The sequence below is a fragment of the Mya arenaria genome, chromosome 11 (assembly GCF_026914265.1).
Source record: "Mya arenaria isolate MELC-2E11 chromosome 11, ASM2691426v1".
Classification (NCBI taxonomy): domain Eukaryota; kingdom Metazoa; phylum Mollusca; class Bivalvia; order Myida; family Myidae; genus Mya; species Mya arenaria.
The window spans coordinates 26,331,251-26,345,472 of NC_069132.1; the positions used below are offsets into that span (position 1 = coordinate 26,331,251).

Genomic DNA, 14,222 nt, shown 5'->3' on the forward strand with positions numbered 1-14,222 from the left:
ATGGAACACCCATTATAAAAGTGTTTTTCCGATCGAGATCAGTTTATTTACAATTTCAATCAATAAAGAACATGATTAATAACACTTTCTAACATCAGGCCAAGAACAGTAACTATGGCAAAAGTTGAGTAGACATTTGCTACGTAGTTTTATAGTTGAGAATAACCTCACCACAATACAGTACGGCATCGCTTTTTCACAATAAAATTTTAATATTCATAGCTCCGCCCAAACTACATATACTGGATGTCGGATAGCACTGGCCCATTTCAGGCTGCCAGTGTATGGCTTATCAGTTCATATCAGTACCCCTACTTCATAGGAGATTATTGATATTATTGGAATTTTAACCCTCATGTATTACAAACCTATTTTCTTAGTAGTTCTTTTGGTTTAATCAATAAGTCATCAATGTAAAGTTTATAGAGAATTAAATTTCCAATCCAGTCATATAAATTTTATTTTGTTATCTAAATTATTTACGCATATTATTCATAAATAAACAGAAAAATATGTCAAATTTGATGAAAATTCATTTTTATTACACTTTTATTTATCAAACATAACACAAAATATTATATAAACAACATATTTTTATAATTCATTTAATGCAACCTGAATTGAAACAAAGATGGACAGAATTAAAAAATAATTCACAACAAAGAAGCACGGTATATTTATATATATGAAACGATGAAAAAAAAAGTTGATCAACAGTCACAGTACGTATAACTTTCGGTTATTTAACAATACAATGAACAAATAAAGTTATTATTCAACTACTAAATGAGGCCTGCATGTTGTTGTTTTCTAAATTTATATCGTTTATTGCATGTCCAGTTATTGTCATTTGGGTTTGATTTTAAAAATCCTCATTTCTCGTATCCTTGTGTGCGTGACGCCGAGGTCCGAATTCGCCATCTCGACGTCGTACTCAAACTAATTTTAATCGAAGCCAGAATGTTCCGATTCGTCAGTCAAACACTGAAATATAAATGACATTATTCAGGAATGTTGTTTTAAACTGAAGTTAACAAGGGCAGAAATTAGCTCTACATTGCATTCTTGTGTATTCGAAAACACGTGTTTCAACAGCTGATCGATGTTAAATTGGGTCATGTCAAAGTTTAACAAGAGATGTTTGTCAAACATTATGCCCCCTGAGCGCCAAGTTGCCAGAAATATTTGGACAATTGAATGAAATATGCATGGACTGAAATGACAGCTGATTTGTCATTGGATGCATATGAGGCAGGTCATCTACTGGTCATACCTAATCTTCATGTCAAGTTTGATGACCATAGGTCCGGGAATTGTTGAGTTATCACTCGGACAAGCTTTGGTCTTCCAACAGACCGACCGACATGTGCAAAGCAATTATATAACCCCTCTGCTTCGAAGGGGGGCATAATTAAACTAGATGTTCACTGAAAACTGATACTTCAACTCATGCATTTAGTGACATATAAATTTCTACTGTCTACTATATAAGAAAATAAAATATGGACAATCAGAAAACCTTTTTTCAGCTTACAGTCACACTGACCTTGACCTTTGACCCACTGACCTCAAAATCAATAGGGTTCATCTGCTGGTCATGACCAATAAGCCTACCTAGTATGAGGTCCCTGGGTCAAAGCGTTCTCAAGTTATTGATCGGAAACCGTTTTTCATGTTAAGGTCACACTGACCTTGACCTTTGACCTCAAAATCAATAGGGTTCATCTGCTGGTCATGACCAATACACCTACCAAGTATGAGGTTCCTGGGTCAAAGCGTTCTCAAGTTATTGATCGGAAACCGTTTTTCATGTAAAGGTCACACTGACCTTGACCTTTGACCCACTGACCTCAAAATCAATAGGGTTCATCTGCTGGTCATGACCAATAAGCCTACCTAGTATGAGGTCCCTGGGTCAAAGCGTTCTCAAGTTATTGATCGGAAACCGTTTTTCATGTTAAGGTCACACTGACCTTGACCTTTGACCCACTGACCTCAAAATCAATAGGGTTCATCTGCTGGTCATGACCAATACACCTACCAAGTATGAGGTTCCTGGGTCAAAGCGTTCTCAAGTTATTGATCGGAAACCGTTTTTCATGTAAAGGTCACACTGACCTTGACCTTTGACCCACTGACCTCAAAATCAATAGGGTTCATCTGCTGGTGATGACCAATACACATACCAAGTATGAGGTCCCTCGGTCAAAGCGTTCTCAAGTTATTGATCGGAAACCATTTGGTATTCCGACCGACCGACCGACAGACAGACAGACCGACCGACCGACCGACCGACATGTGCAAAACAATATACCCCACTTTTTTCAAAAGGGGGCATAACAATAGGGATATTCATTATTTTATAACACATTTGTACTTACTTTCAATTTGTAGAAGCAGATGCGCATTTTTATGACCGGATTAGCGAAACAGAAGTGACACATATGTCCCATATAATGATTTATGGCCTTTGTTTATACAAGCCAGATGATTTTTTGTTTATCCAACATGGCCGACATTTTGACACGTTTTCGAACCATGACCTGTGACGTCAGGCGCGTGATCAATAAAATATAGTTTTATTATTGGTAATTAATTATAACTTGCAGTATTGTGTAAATTTCCACGAGGAACACGAGAAACGAAGGCCCACAAACCTGCGCAGTCAACGTTTTACGCATCTTTGATACCAGTGACCTTATTTCGCGATTTTCCGAAATTCTTTAAATAGTAACATAATGTTTTTTTTAGTGCATTGTATTTATCGATGTTTATACTTCATGAATATGAATTTATAGCGAATAACAAGCATCAGGTATGAAAATAAATGCCCCTACATTACGAATACGTAGGATTACGTATCTATGAAGCTATGGATAAAACGTTAAGATCCGTATCTATGAAGCTATGGATAGATAAGTAAAATTGCGTATCTATGAAGTAAAGGGATTGGTTCTGCAAGGTTGTAGATGCTTTCCCATGGAAAACAAGAGCTGTCACAGAGACAGCGCGCTCGACTTTTCCGCCGCTTTTCAGTGTAAGGATTGAAAAGTTTTGGCGAAACATGCATGGATCACTGTTGGATTAGATTTCAATGCAATACATGATGTGCTGAGATATTAACATAAATTTGGTAACATGCAAAATTTTAACCAGAATTTTTAAGTCTAATAATAAAGGGCCATTATTTGCAAAATACAGTTATCTAACTTGGTTATTCAATAAGGCTGGGTGGTTGAATACCATTGTTACCTCCTCCTGTGTACATGTTGGGGGCATGATGGTGAACAAGTGTGCAAAGTTACAAAGCCAGATGACGATTGAATTAGAATATATTTGAGGTGGTACGCAAACTTTAACATAAATTCTAAGTTGAAAAACGGGGAAAAATCTGTCAAAATGCTCCATACAGTTACCTCCTCCTGTGTACAGATTGGGGGCATGATGGTGAACAAGCGTGCAAAGTTTCAAAGCCAGATGTCAATGGACTTTAAAAATAATTGAGGCGATACGCAAACTTTAACATAAATTCTAAGAAGAAAAAGGGGCATAATTTTGTCAAAATGCTTGATAGAGTTACCTCCTCCTTTGTACAGGTTGGGGACATGATGGTGAACAAGTGTGAAAAGTTTCAAAGCCATATGTCAATGGACTTTGAAAAATATTTGAGGTGGTACACAAACTCTTACAAAAACTTTAACATAAGTGGTTACCGACGCCGATGCCGACGCTCGGGTGACTAGGATAGCTCTCCTTATTCTTTGAATAGTTGAGCTAAAAATCTGGCAAAAGCCAAAATTCAACTGGTCTACCTTTCCACTTTGATAGTTTATGATAGCAGTCATGACCACTCGGCATTGGAGGCTACCAAAGGCTATTAAAGAATATTAAATTGGAGCATGCAAATTCATTGGAAGAAAGGTTGTCTCCCCTGCCTCATGCATATTCATTATTTTGTCAGTAAAGTATTTCACTGTATGGAATTAATGGCCCATGATGGGGTTATAAAATCCTAGCTGTAATTTAATGTGTTAAAATAAACTTAGGTTCTGCTCCTTAACAGAGAAAATAAATGCTGCTACCATGTCTAGCTTTAGTATTGTAAAATCATACAATAGTTACCAAATCTGCTCCAAAAACTTTTCAATTGTTTAGGCAGTGATGAATCATAGTTCATTCATCTAAAAACAGAGACTTTTTGACAAAGCATACAATTTAATATTTGAGATTGTCTTTTTATTGAAACTGACTTAAAGCTGCACTCTCACAGATTGACCATCTTTACAACTTTTTTATTGTCTTGGAAAGAGCAATTTTTTGCGTTAATATCTGCAAACCAATGACATTAGATTGCTGACAAAAATCAGATAGTAGATTTTCATATTTGGAGGATAAATGTATAATGGATTAAACCGTTACTAAAGGTTTAAGAAAATGCAAAAACACATACTTATATATAAAAACCTGTGATTTGATTTTTTTGTCAGCAGTCTTATATACCGGTAACAGGTTTTACTGATTTTTGCAATATTGGCCCATTCCAAGACAAAAAATAAAATAAAAGTTGTCAAAACATTCCATCTGTGAAAGTGCAGCTTTAACATATAACATAATTATTATCAACAGAGAAAATCTTAATGAGAGTGGCTAATGGAGCAAATGCCAACATGAATCAAGGGGGTTCTCAGCTAAACAAGGGACAAAGCTCAACAATTATTAAAGCCAGAATAATGAGCTTTGCTGTATATGTGATGTATTGTCACTAGCAACATGAGTACCAAGTTTCATTTGAATAACTTGAATGTTTTTGTAGTTATGGCCAGCGTTTGCATAAATCCAAGAACACCAAGGCTATCACAATAGCCTGACATAATTTCTTCAAAAACAGATAAGCTAAAAATGTGTCTTTTAATAAACAATAACAAATTAAAACATACCTAAATATTGCCAATACACCCAAGATTTTTTAAGTCAAATAAGATTCACAACACTGAGAATATTTAAGTAAGACATCACTGAAAATGACAAAAAAAAAGAGTTGCACAACTGACTATGACTAACAGGACATTGACTTTTGTTTTTCACAGACAGAGAGGCTTAAAAGGAATTATGATAGTTACAATTTAGGAGATGAAATTGTTAGTAGTTTGGTATAACATAGCAATTACCTTTATGGACAATGTCGGTAGAGCAGTCTGCTCAAATGATTGCAATTTCACATTATATCGTCCCACCATATAGCTTCTTCCTGCTACCGGGTTGTCTCTGAAAAAAAACATTTTATTGCCTTGGCATATTTTGTATGACTTGTCACAATATTTCAATAGAAATTCATTTTCTATCCTCAATAAACAGACATCTTCACAGCTTAAAGTGTAAGTTTCTTCCCTAGCTAGCTCTGCCACGCTACCTTAAATCAAACTATAAAACCTATTCTCAGACTGCCTTGTCCATAAAATAAAGTATGTAATCAGTAATATGTACACTTCATAAACCATGATTATGCAAAAACAAATGATTGGAAATAAGTATTATGGTTCAAATACATGGAAAGTTGGAATTGGTCTTTTTATCTATTTTGTTTTTTTCTTCAGTGATGTTATAAACCAGAAAAATCACCTGTCTACAACTCTAGCCAAAGGGGCTCTTTTCCCATCAAAAGTAATAACATCGAACCCGACTCTCTGCCCATCCTCTCTGATCTCCTCAGTGTAGAAACCCTGACACTCAAAGTTAAGGCTCTCAAGTTTCTCACAGACCTTCTTGCACAATGTTGTCTTGCCCACACCTGAAATATGAATATTGAATAGCCCTATTGTTAAATTATATAATGCTTAATTGTATAGTTTACATGATATAGATTTGATTTGCTATCCCAACATTCAACGCCTCTGAGCCTTCCAAATTGTCATCCTGCTTCCTCAAGTGGCTTACCTGCACAAACTGCAGTTTTAAAAACATTTTGTTCACATGACAAGTGTGTATTAAAGCAGGATGTAAACTAATTTTTTAGGTAAATATGGATTATACTATTTTCTGACTCACTAATTATCACATCAGTTTCAGGAGCAAAGAGGACAATAATGGTGCTAGTAATTGATACCAGTTCCTCCTTTATCCAACTTCAAAAAAAAGAATAGTTAAGGGAGATACAGGCTAAATATCTCTTATTGGATAACTTGCTGTGTCAAAAAATTGTTCAGTGAGCTTATGGAGACTGCGGTTCCTATAAGTGATGTCAAAGAGAGGTTCTTTATCTGAGCACCTACAAGTAGAGGCTTTAGTTTAGATGTATGCCTTAAATAATGCCATGTGACAATTGAAATCTGGTGGCAGTGTATATGTACTTACGAAAAGAAGGAAACAACTCAGCATTGCGGGAGTCTTTATAAAATTGAACATAGACAATTATGCACCAGTCAATTGTAACCACAGCCCCCCAAGGTCCGGGGCTATACCAGGGAGCGTGTTTTTACCTTCCACAGTGCCAAGCAAATGCAGTGGTTTTGTTTTCACGCCGAACATAGTGGGGAATGGGCCTTATCCCGGGTTGCAGGGGCATTTTACGGGGATTTTACCAGCAGTTTGAACCCGCAGGGTGGAGATTTTACCCGTGATTGGCTGGAGTGAAAGTCAAAGTCCCCGCTATTCCCCAGACTTTTGGGGGCTGTGGTTACAATTGACTGGTGGATTATTAGTCTAAAATAATAGACGTGTTATACGGGATTCTTCCAATCATCATTCTGCCATATCAAAAATCTAAAAAAAATCCGTCAACATACAATTATTTGGACTAGTGGATTATTTCCCAGTATTTAAATACATAGTGACTTGATATTGGGAAATTAAATGTTATTATTGACAATAGATGTGTTGTGACCATGCTCGAAGCCATTGTTCATCATATCATCCACAAAATACATAATGTACATGTACATGTAGTACTCATTTACATTATACTGTTCAGCTGTTATAGCTATAAATATTTTTATATTGCATAATTAATGATTATTTTGTGATTGGAATTATTAACAATGACTTCAAGCATTGTCACAACACAGTAATTGTCAAAAATAACTTGGAGTAGGATTGGTCTCATAAAATAACATTAAATTACCAAATTTTAAGTCACTATGTTATTGTTAAAATATAAAAAAAAGTAGCTTACATTAGTGACTATATCGAATTCCTGTGCATGACAACTTGTAATTAATGATGCAATACATTATTCAATCTGTGCTTACCAGGTTGTCCGGTAAGGAGAACGTGTCTCTTTGGTTTTTGAAGCTGAATCGCGTCTGCCATTCTAAGCAGCAAGCTTGCTCGCATTAGGGCTATTTATTCGGAGCAATGTTTACTTTTACACCGGTTATAATCAATTTCCTGTGAAATGTCAAAATAGTATTTTTTAAAAGTTTAGCATAGTTTACGAATAAACCATAACAGAAGGATGGGTAATAACGCTGTAAAGCAACACCTAGACACTGCAGAGAAAACGGGGGCCTTACAGCTATGTAAACAAGGTCTAAAAGAGGTAATTCTCGATATAAATATTTCGGATATTTCGACACTTTTTCGGACATCTGACATATTAGCTGTTGTGACCTTATCTTCATATCTAAGCCATCTATATCATTGAGATGATTTGTAGCAAACCTATTTTGAGCTCATTTACACAGACAATGCTAAACTATTTAAGAAAGGTTCCGCAATTATCTTAATGTATGGCAATGCCACTAAGTTTAGTGGAAGAAGTACTGTATATATATACTATCTGGGAGTTGGATTAGTCCCAGATACTATACACAACTACTTTACTATGAAACACATCAAATGTCCAAATGTTTAGAAAATAATCCATGAAGGTATAGAATTTTCTCTATAATTATTTGAGACAAAGATTTTCCATTTAAAGTAAAAAAAACTTCTGTGATTAATGTCCTATATTTGCACTTGCAGTTTCCAGAACACCTGCTCAAGCTCTCCAAGAATCTACGTACTCTGGACTTCTCTGATAATAAGATTGATCACATCCCATCAAATATTGGTGCATTCCAGCAGCTCAAAACTGTCAACCTAAGCAATAATAGAATAGGTATATTGTATGGATACAAAAAAACACATTGTAATGTTATGAACTTATTTGCAAACAGTGATGTTTATCTGTTTCAAACTGTGGGATATCCAATAGGATAGATACTTATTATATCGATAAATGCAATATTGGGCAACAAGAGTGGAGTTGAATGGTTCGGAACATTTAAAAAAATTTAGGCATCTCATAACTTGTCTTTTGACATAAGTTAAAAAATATTTACATGTCACAAATTATGATTTGCATTATTAGTGATAAAAATATTTTGATATTGATAATTGTCAGACTGAGCATTTTCTACTGGAAAGTTATTGAAAGTTTATGTAATATTTTGGAATGCGTAGTGTCATAATGACATATAAAGAAATTTAGCCATGTTAGCAATAAGTTTTCTTCTAGAATCATGCATGTTTAATTTTAATAATTCTACTTTGTGGAACAGTTACATAATTTCCTTAAACTTAGCAAATTTAAAATGTAAAATTTTAACATATTTACTTGCCATTGAAAATTAAAGGTTTAGTAACAAAGTAACAAAATTGACATTAAATTCAGACAACCACTATATCGATTGTCACCAACGTGTCATTGACAATAGTTCAATTCTACTCAATAATAGTTACGGTACACCACTTACTTTTCGTTTATGTATAACTGATATTGAAAAAAGATAAAAAGTTATGTCCTTTCCATGATGTTTTTACAGATACATTTTCTGTTTTAGATTCACTGCCAAATGAAATAGGAAACCTAAAGAAACTGGAATCATTGAATTTGGAAAACAACATCTTAACATCCCTTCCGCCAACATTAATAAACCTTTCACACTTACGAACCATAAATCTTTCTCGAAATGGTTTTAAGAAGTTTCCAGTAGAACTGTGTCAGTTAAAACAGCTTGATGGCATAGATCTGTCTAGAAACAAAATCACTGAGATACCAGCCACTGCCGCTGTGTGCCATACCATCGAGTTAAATCTTAATCAAAATCAGGTATGAACAACATAATTATACAAATATAATATTTCTTTCTTGCAAGTTCGTGATAATAATGTTGTGCACTTTCCCTGTTTAGGCAACTGACCAAATTAAATCATCTTCATAAGACGTAAATATTAATCAAGAAATTTTGCTGAAAATTTCATACAGTTTAATCTGAATTTAATGCACCGAAAGACTTCTACAGTCAGTCTGTTTAACAGAATTGGTACCTGATAATGATTCTTAAGTAGCAAAAATATATATATCATATCAATTGAATGTTTACTCAAAGTTTTGCTATTTTCAAAAATACATGTGTTAGATGAAATAAATGAATTAACGATTTTAAATTGATGTTGCCCTTAATCACCATCATTGCTTCCATGTACATGTAAGAATGAATATGTCATAATAATTTCCCTTGTTTCAGATTTCAACTTTACCAGACTGTATATCTGATTGGCCCAGGTTAAAGGTTCTCCGGTTGGAAGAAAATTGCCTTGAAATTTCTGCTCTCACTCCACGTATTATGAAGGAATCTAAGATCGCTCTGCTAGCAGTGGAGGGAAATGTTTTTGACATGAAGGCATTCAACCATGTGGAGGGGTATGATCAGGTAATTCCGTGAGCTTATAGTTCACCCTTTGCAATGTGCCCATGCAGCCAATCAACCCTTAGAGTTTGATGATTTCTAATGTGTTCATGATAAATGATCTACTTACTAATTACCTTAGTTTCAATGATAACTTATAATCAAGTTCTAGTTCATGTTGACAAAATTAAACAAACAATGTTATTCTTGGGCGGCCAGCATGAATGAATTTGTATAATTTGTTAGTACATTTACTTATTTATAACCTTTAGCCTTCACATATTCTAGAGGGAAGTAATTGTTACTGCAACCACTAACCAAGTTATTGAAATTACAGGTGTGAGTTATGTATAACTGCAAAATTGAGGGTTGAGTGTAGTAACTGTTTTCTACCATATTGTTCTTCAAATGTTAAACTGTTACATTCAGTATACACCACTTAGTGTTTCAAAGAATTGACAGGTGAAAGTTTATTTAATAATAATGATGAAATCATTAGTACATGTATGTTGTACTTGACTAGTGGACGAGATCATGACCCCTATTGTTTTAGTGTCATTATGTCAAGGGTCAAGATCACAGCCAATTTTGATTTGACAAACTTGTTTGCATAATAATTGGGAGCTGCTCTTGACCTAAGCTCTAGGACCATGCAATTCACATATAGATTGTAGTTTTTTCAGGTCAATCGATCAGAGTTTGTAATTTTCAATGCATTTTTATAACACATGACTACTGTCCAACAAATGTCTCTCAACAAGCTGTACTCAGGGGGCCTACTATTCACCATCTCTTTTTGTCATGGATTATTCTACTCATATAATGAACTTATTTAAAACTTATAGAACAAGATTTTGATAAAAGGTGTTCATTTCTTATTTGATACAAGCCACGCCTATAAAACTGTAACCATTTGGGAGGTTGCATATAACATGAAACTAGACTTTCTCTTCCTTTTTCAGTACATGGAGAGATACACAGCAACAAAGAAGAAGTTCAACTGACAACTCTCGGCCCATGCTGTGAACAAATTGTGATGGATGCCTCCACTGTAACATAGTTGATCTGCGTCCTCAATTTAACAGGCAATTCCTGTTGTTGTTATCTTCTTTGGCTTAACAGTAAGGCCCGCCATTTGCCAACTGTTAAGGGATGATTCTATCTAACTATTATGCCCAAACTGTCTGTTTTAAGGGATTAATCTGTCAAATTATTATGCCCAACCTGTCTGTTTTTAGGGATTATTCTCTTTTTTCATGGCACGATCAATTGCTCACTAGTAGAACAAAATGACATTTTGATTAAACCAGGGTTTATACTCACAAATTTAGAGGACAATTAGCAAAACAATTGGCAATTTTGTAATATCTTATCTTTATTTTCTTCTACCATTAATGATTTTGATATTATCCACACGTATCTACCGGTACAATTCACATTTGTACCATTTTATTTTTTGCTGAAGAACTCTCTTTTCCCCTTAAAATTCAATTAAAAAAACAGCCAATGTTCCACTTAATTTAGAATTTAACCTTACATATTTCATGTATACGAGTTCTGGGACTGGAGCGTATTCATAAAGCATCTAGGTTTAAAAATTCAACTAATTATTTTTTTATCAACAAATATTTTGAATTCCCTATATTTTTCATCAAATTCATTCATATGCATTAATTATTTGGACCATTTTCTTCCTCATTACCATACTTAAGGTGTAAAAACATTGTTTGTGTTCTTTAAATTGTACTTTAATAAAAGAAAAAGTAACATTGTTTCCATTAAGTTTAAACTTTAACTCTCCATTTAGTCAATTTTCCATGGCTACGTTTGTAATGAAATCATCATAAAGTTCTCTGCTTTCCCTTCAACAAGCAAGCAATAACTTGATCATTAAATCTCTGAAATAATCATCATTAATTTATGTTGTTTTATACTGAAGTTTATTAGTGTGTTGAGTGTTCTGTTTCTGTAACCATGATAATTACTCAAGAATTTTAAATTAACCAAATTGGATATGCTTAATGTGAGCTCATTTTTAATGATACTATATAGAGGATGATTGTTTGTTTCATTGTAAGATTGTAATACATTTCACCAAGTGAGCACCAAAATGAATATTCATGAGGTGAAATATATTGTTATCTTACACCGAAATAAACATATTTTCTTTTTATTATATGCCTAATATTGTTTTAAAAAGTCATTTCATTATACATGTACTTAAAAAACATGCCAATTTGTATGCACACGCAACATCATTTCGGAAACGATGTCGTTGAAATTGTGCCCCAGCCTTGTGCGCGCTGACTTTTGATTTGGAACTGAAAGCAGACTAATATTTCAAAACAGTGATTAACATCAATTTGATATTTTCACTGTTTGAAAAAGTGAAATATCAATCTTATTTTTCTCATAAATCTCTATAAACCACGAGAAAGCATACAATAAAACAAAGTTGCCTCTTAAAATATTGAGAGCCAGTTATACATAATCACTTAAGAAAACGTTGTTTCAAGTGTCTTTTTAGATGTAATGTACATTGTACACAAGTTTTACTCAGAGGCAGATAACAAAAACAGCTACTTGTATATTATGAATTATTTTCCAAAGATTAAATTTAGTGCAAGAGACTTTGTGTGGATACAACATGTAGGTGACCACAGATTGCAGTAACAGGCAGAGAAGATGAAATAATCAATCCCAAATAACAATCACTGTCTCTGACAGATATACCATGTAATTGACAAAAACTGTTGCAATAGTTTTAGTTATGATTTTAAATTCATTAGTTAAATACTTAAAATATTCATTTTTTTCCCTTCAGATAAATTAAAACCTATGATGTTTTCAATTAGTGCATGTAACATTGAATCTATTTTTATTATTTTACAGTTTGATACTTACACAGCCTTGCCAAATTGATTATATTTTTAGTGTCGTTGGATGGGTACAATTTTTAATAAATAAAAAAAAAATTGGTATGGCCTAATGAAATAGAAGTTTAACCTATGTTTTAAATTTATTTACCATGGTATTTAATTATCTTTAATGTTTTTTTTTTATTGTTTTGTCACTAGATACCGTATTAAAGTAACTAAGTTTATATGTACATTGTATGCAATTAGCATGTTAAATGGTGTGTATTCAAGATTATGTCCACAAAGCTTTTATTGGTAGGACATGAATCTCACTTTCGTATATTACATGTTCAATTGAAAGGATTTTAATATTTCTTTGTGCTTTGAAGCCATTGACAATTATTTAATAAAACAAAGAACGAATAGAGGTTCTTTGAGACAAATATTGTACGTATATTTGTTTGTAAATGCCAAGTCACGTAGCTACACTTTTGACATGCATTCTATTAACTTTCTTAAATAAATAATTCAAGCTGCAGGGAAGTTAGTCATTGATTAAGCATTGTTGAATGCAAGTATATAAGGTTCAAGGAACTGAACTATTTATGTGTTTTAATCATTCTTTTATAAATGGCTATGTTGTAACCAGGATTAGTGTACAATTTATGGTGAACAAAAATTCATGTTGTAAAATGCCTAAAAAGTTTGTTACTTCTTTTCATGTTTCTTAAGTTATTGACCTGTATGAATAAAATGTTCTGCAACGTTTAGTTTGATCATTATCTTGAAAAATGTTTTTGTAACCACTTTGAAAGAAGTTATGGTGTTGTCCTTACTTTACAAAATTGTATTTAAATACACTGCACGTGTGTTACTATTAAAATACTACAGAGGTGTGGCAATGATCATTTTGAAACCTTTTTTGGTAAATGATTCCTTCCTAGTATATAATCACAAAATTATTGCGGTATACAATTCATCCCTTACTAAGATTAAACAGTACTAGTGTTTTTGCTTATATCACCACCGACATTCCTGGACAGATTCAGATTTAATCATTTAGAAAGTTTCTTTTAGTCATTAATTGGTTTTATAAAAAGGGTCATTCAGCAGTTTGTGCTGGCTACCATAGAGACCTAAGTGTCAATGCTGATTTAAATGGTTAAGTTTATGAAAAATAAACAATAACTGTTACTGCAATCTTTTTTATAAGTTGAAACTGTAGATAATGTTCTACAAAACTGATTTTTTGTTTGAATTTGTTTGTCATTTGATGGTAATGATTTTGGTGGTGGGCAGCCAGGCAAGCGGTCATTTGCTTGCTCTTTAATTTTGAAACATTTCCAATCCGACCTTTGTTATAGTTGTTCGATAGCTAGCCTGATCACGTCTGATACCTCAGAGTTATACTAACCACTAATTACCAATTCTTTGTCAAAATTTTAACCATTGTGACCTCCGATTGGTCAACTTGAGCAAGATTGAGCCTTCAGCTAGCCCTGTTCTCAGATGACATTGGTAACCCAAGTTACACAATAGTATTGAAAATGGATCACTGCTCAAGCAGTCGGGAGGGAGCGATGTATGCTGCTACATGTTGCACCTACCATTGCTTCAATAAAGTCTTAATCAAACAAAGACGTCTGTTCTTATCATCAGAAGTATTACACATGGATTTTTCTCCAAGAATGAATTG

The 14,222-nt window shown here is 33.7% G+C and overlaps 2 protein-coding genes across 2 annotated transcripts in view; one reads left to right on the plus strand and one right to left on the minus strand.

Annotated features, from left to right (window-relative positions):
* LOC128208053 (cancer-related nucleoside-triphosphatase-like) overlaps window positions 1-7,334 on the minus strand; it is a 30,401-nt gene extending 23,067 nt beyond the window's left edge. Inside the window, exons 1-3 of the mRNA XM_052911365.1 lie at window positions 7,245-7,334; window positions 5,620-5,788; window positions 5,169-5,265 (exon numbers count right to left, since the gene is read on the minus strand). Coding sequence (XP_052767325.1) covers window positions 5,169-5,265; window positions 5,620-5,788; window positions 7,245-7,329 — 351 coding nt within the window. The 5' untranslated portion in view covers window positions 7,330-7,334. The remainder of the gene's footprint in view (window positions 1-5,168; window positions 5,266-5,619; window positions 5,789-7,244) is intronic.
* On the plus strand, window positions 7,325-13,296 carry LOC128208052 (leucine-rich repeat-containing protein 57-like). The gene is made up of 5 exons (XM_052911364.1): window positions 7,325-7,534; window positions 7,960-8,095; window positions 8,820-9,088; window positions 9,507-9,692; window positions 10,631-13,296. The coding sequence occupies exons 1-5, from the start codon at window positions 7,451-7,453 to the stop codon at window positions 10,670-10,672; spliced, it is 717 nt and encodes a 238-aa protein (XP_052767324.1). The 5' UTR covers window positions 7,325-7,450; the 3' UTR covers window positions 10,673-13,296.
* The last annotated feature ends 926 nt before the right edge of the window (window positions 13,297-14,222 follow it).

Excerpts from the sequence above, each read along its gene's own strand:
- LOC128208052 (XM_052911364.1), top strand. The coding sequence starts at position 7,451 with ATGGGTAATAACGCTGTAAAGCAACACCTAGACACTGCAGAGAAAACG. Across the intron at positions 8,096-8,819 it reads CCTAAGCAATAATAGAATAG|ATTCACTGCCAAATGAAATA; the intron begins GTATATTGTATG and ends TTTCTGTTTTAG. Across the intron at positions 9,089-9,506 it reads TAAATCTTAATCAAAATCAG|ATTTCAACTTTACCAGACTG; the intron begins GTATGAACAACA and ends CCCTTGTTTCAG.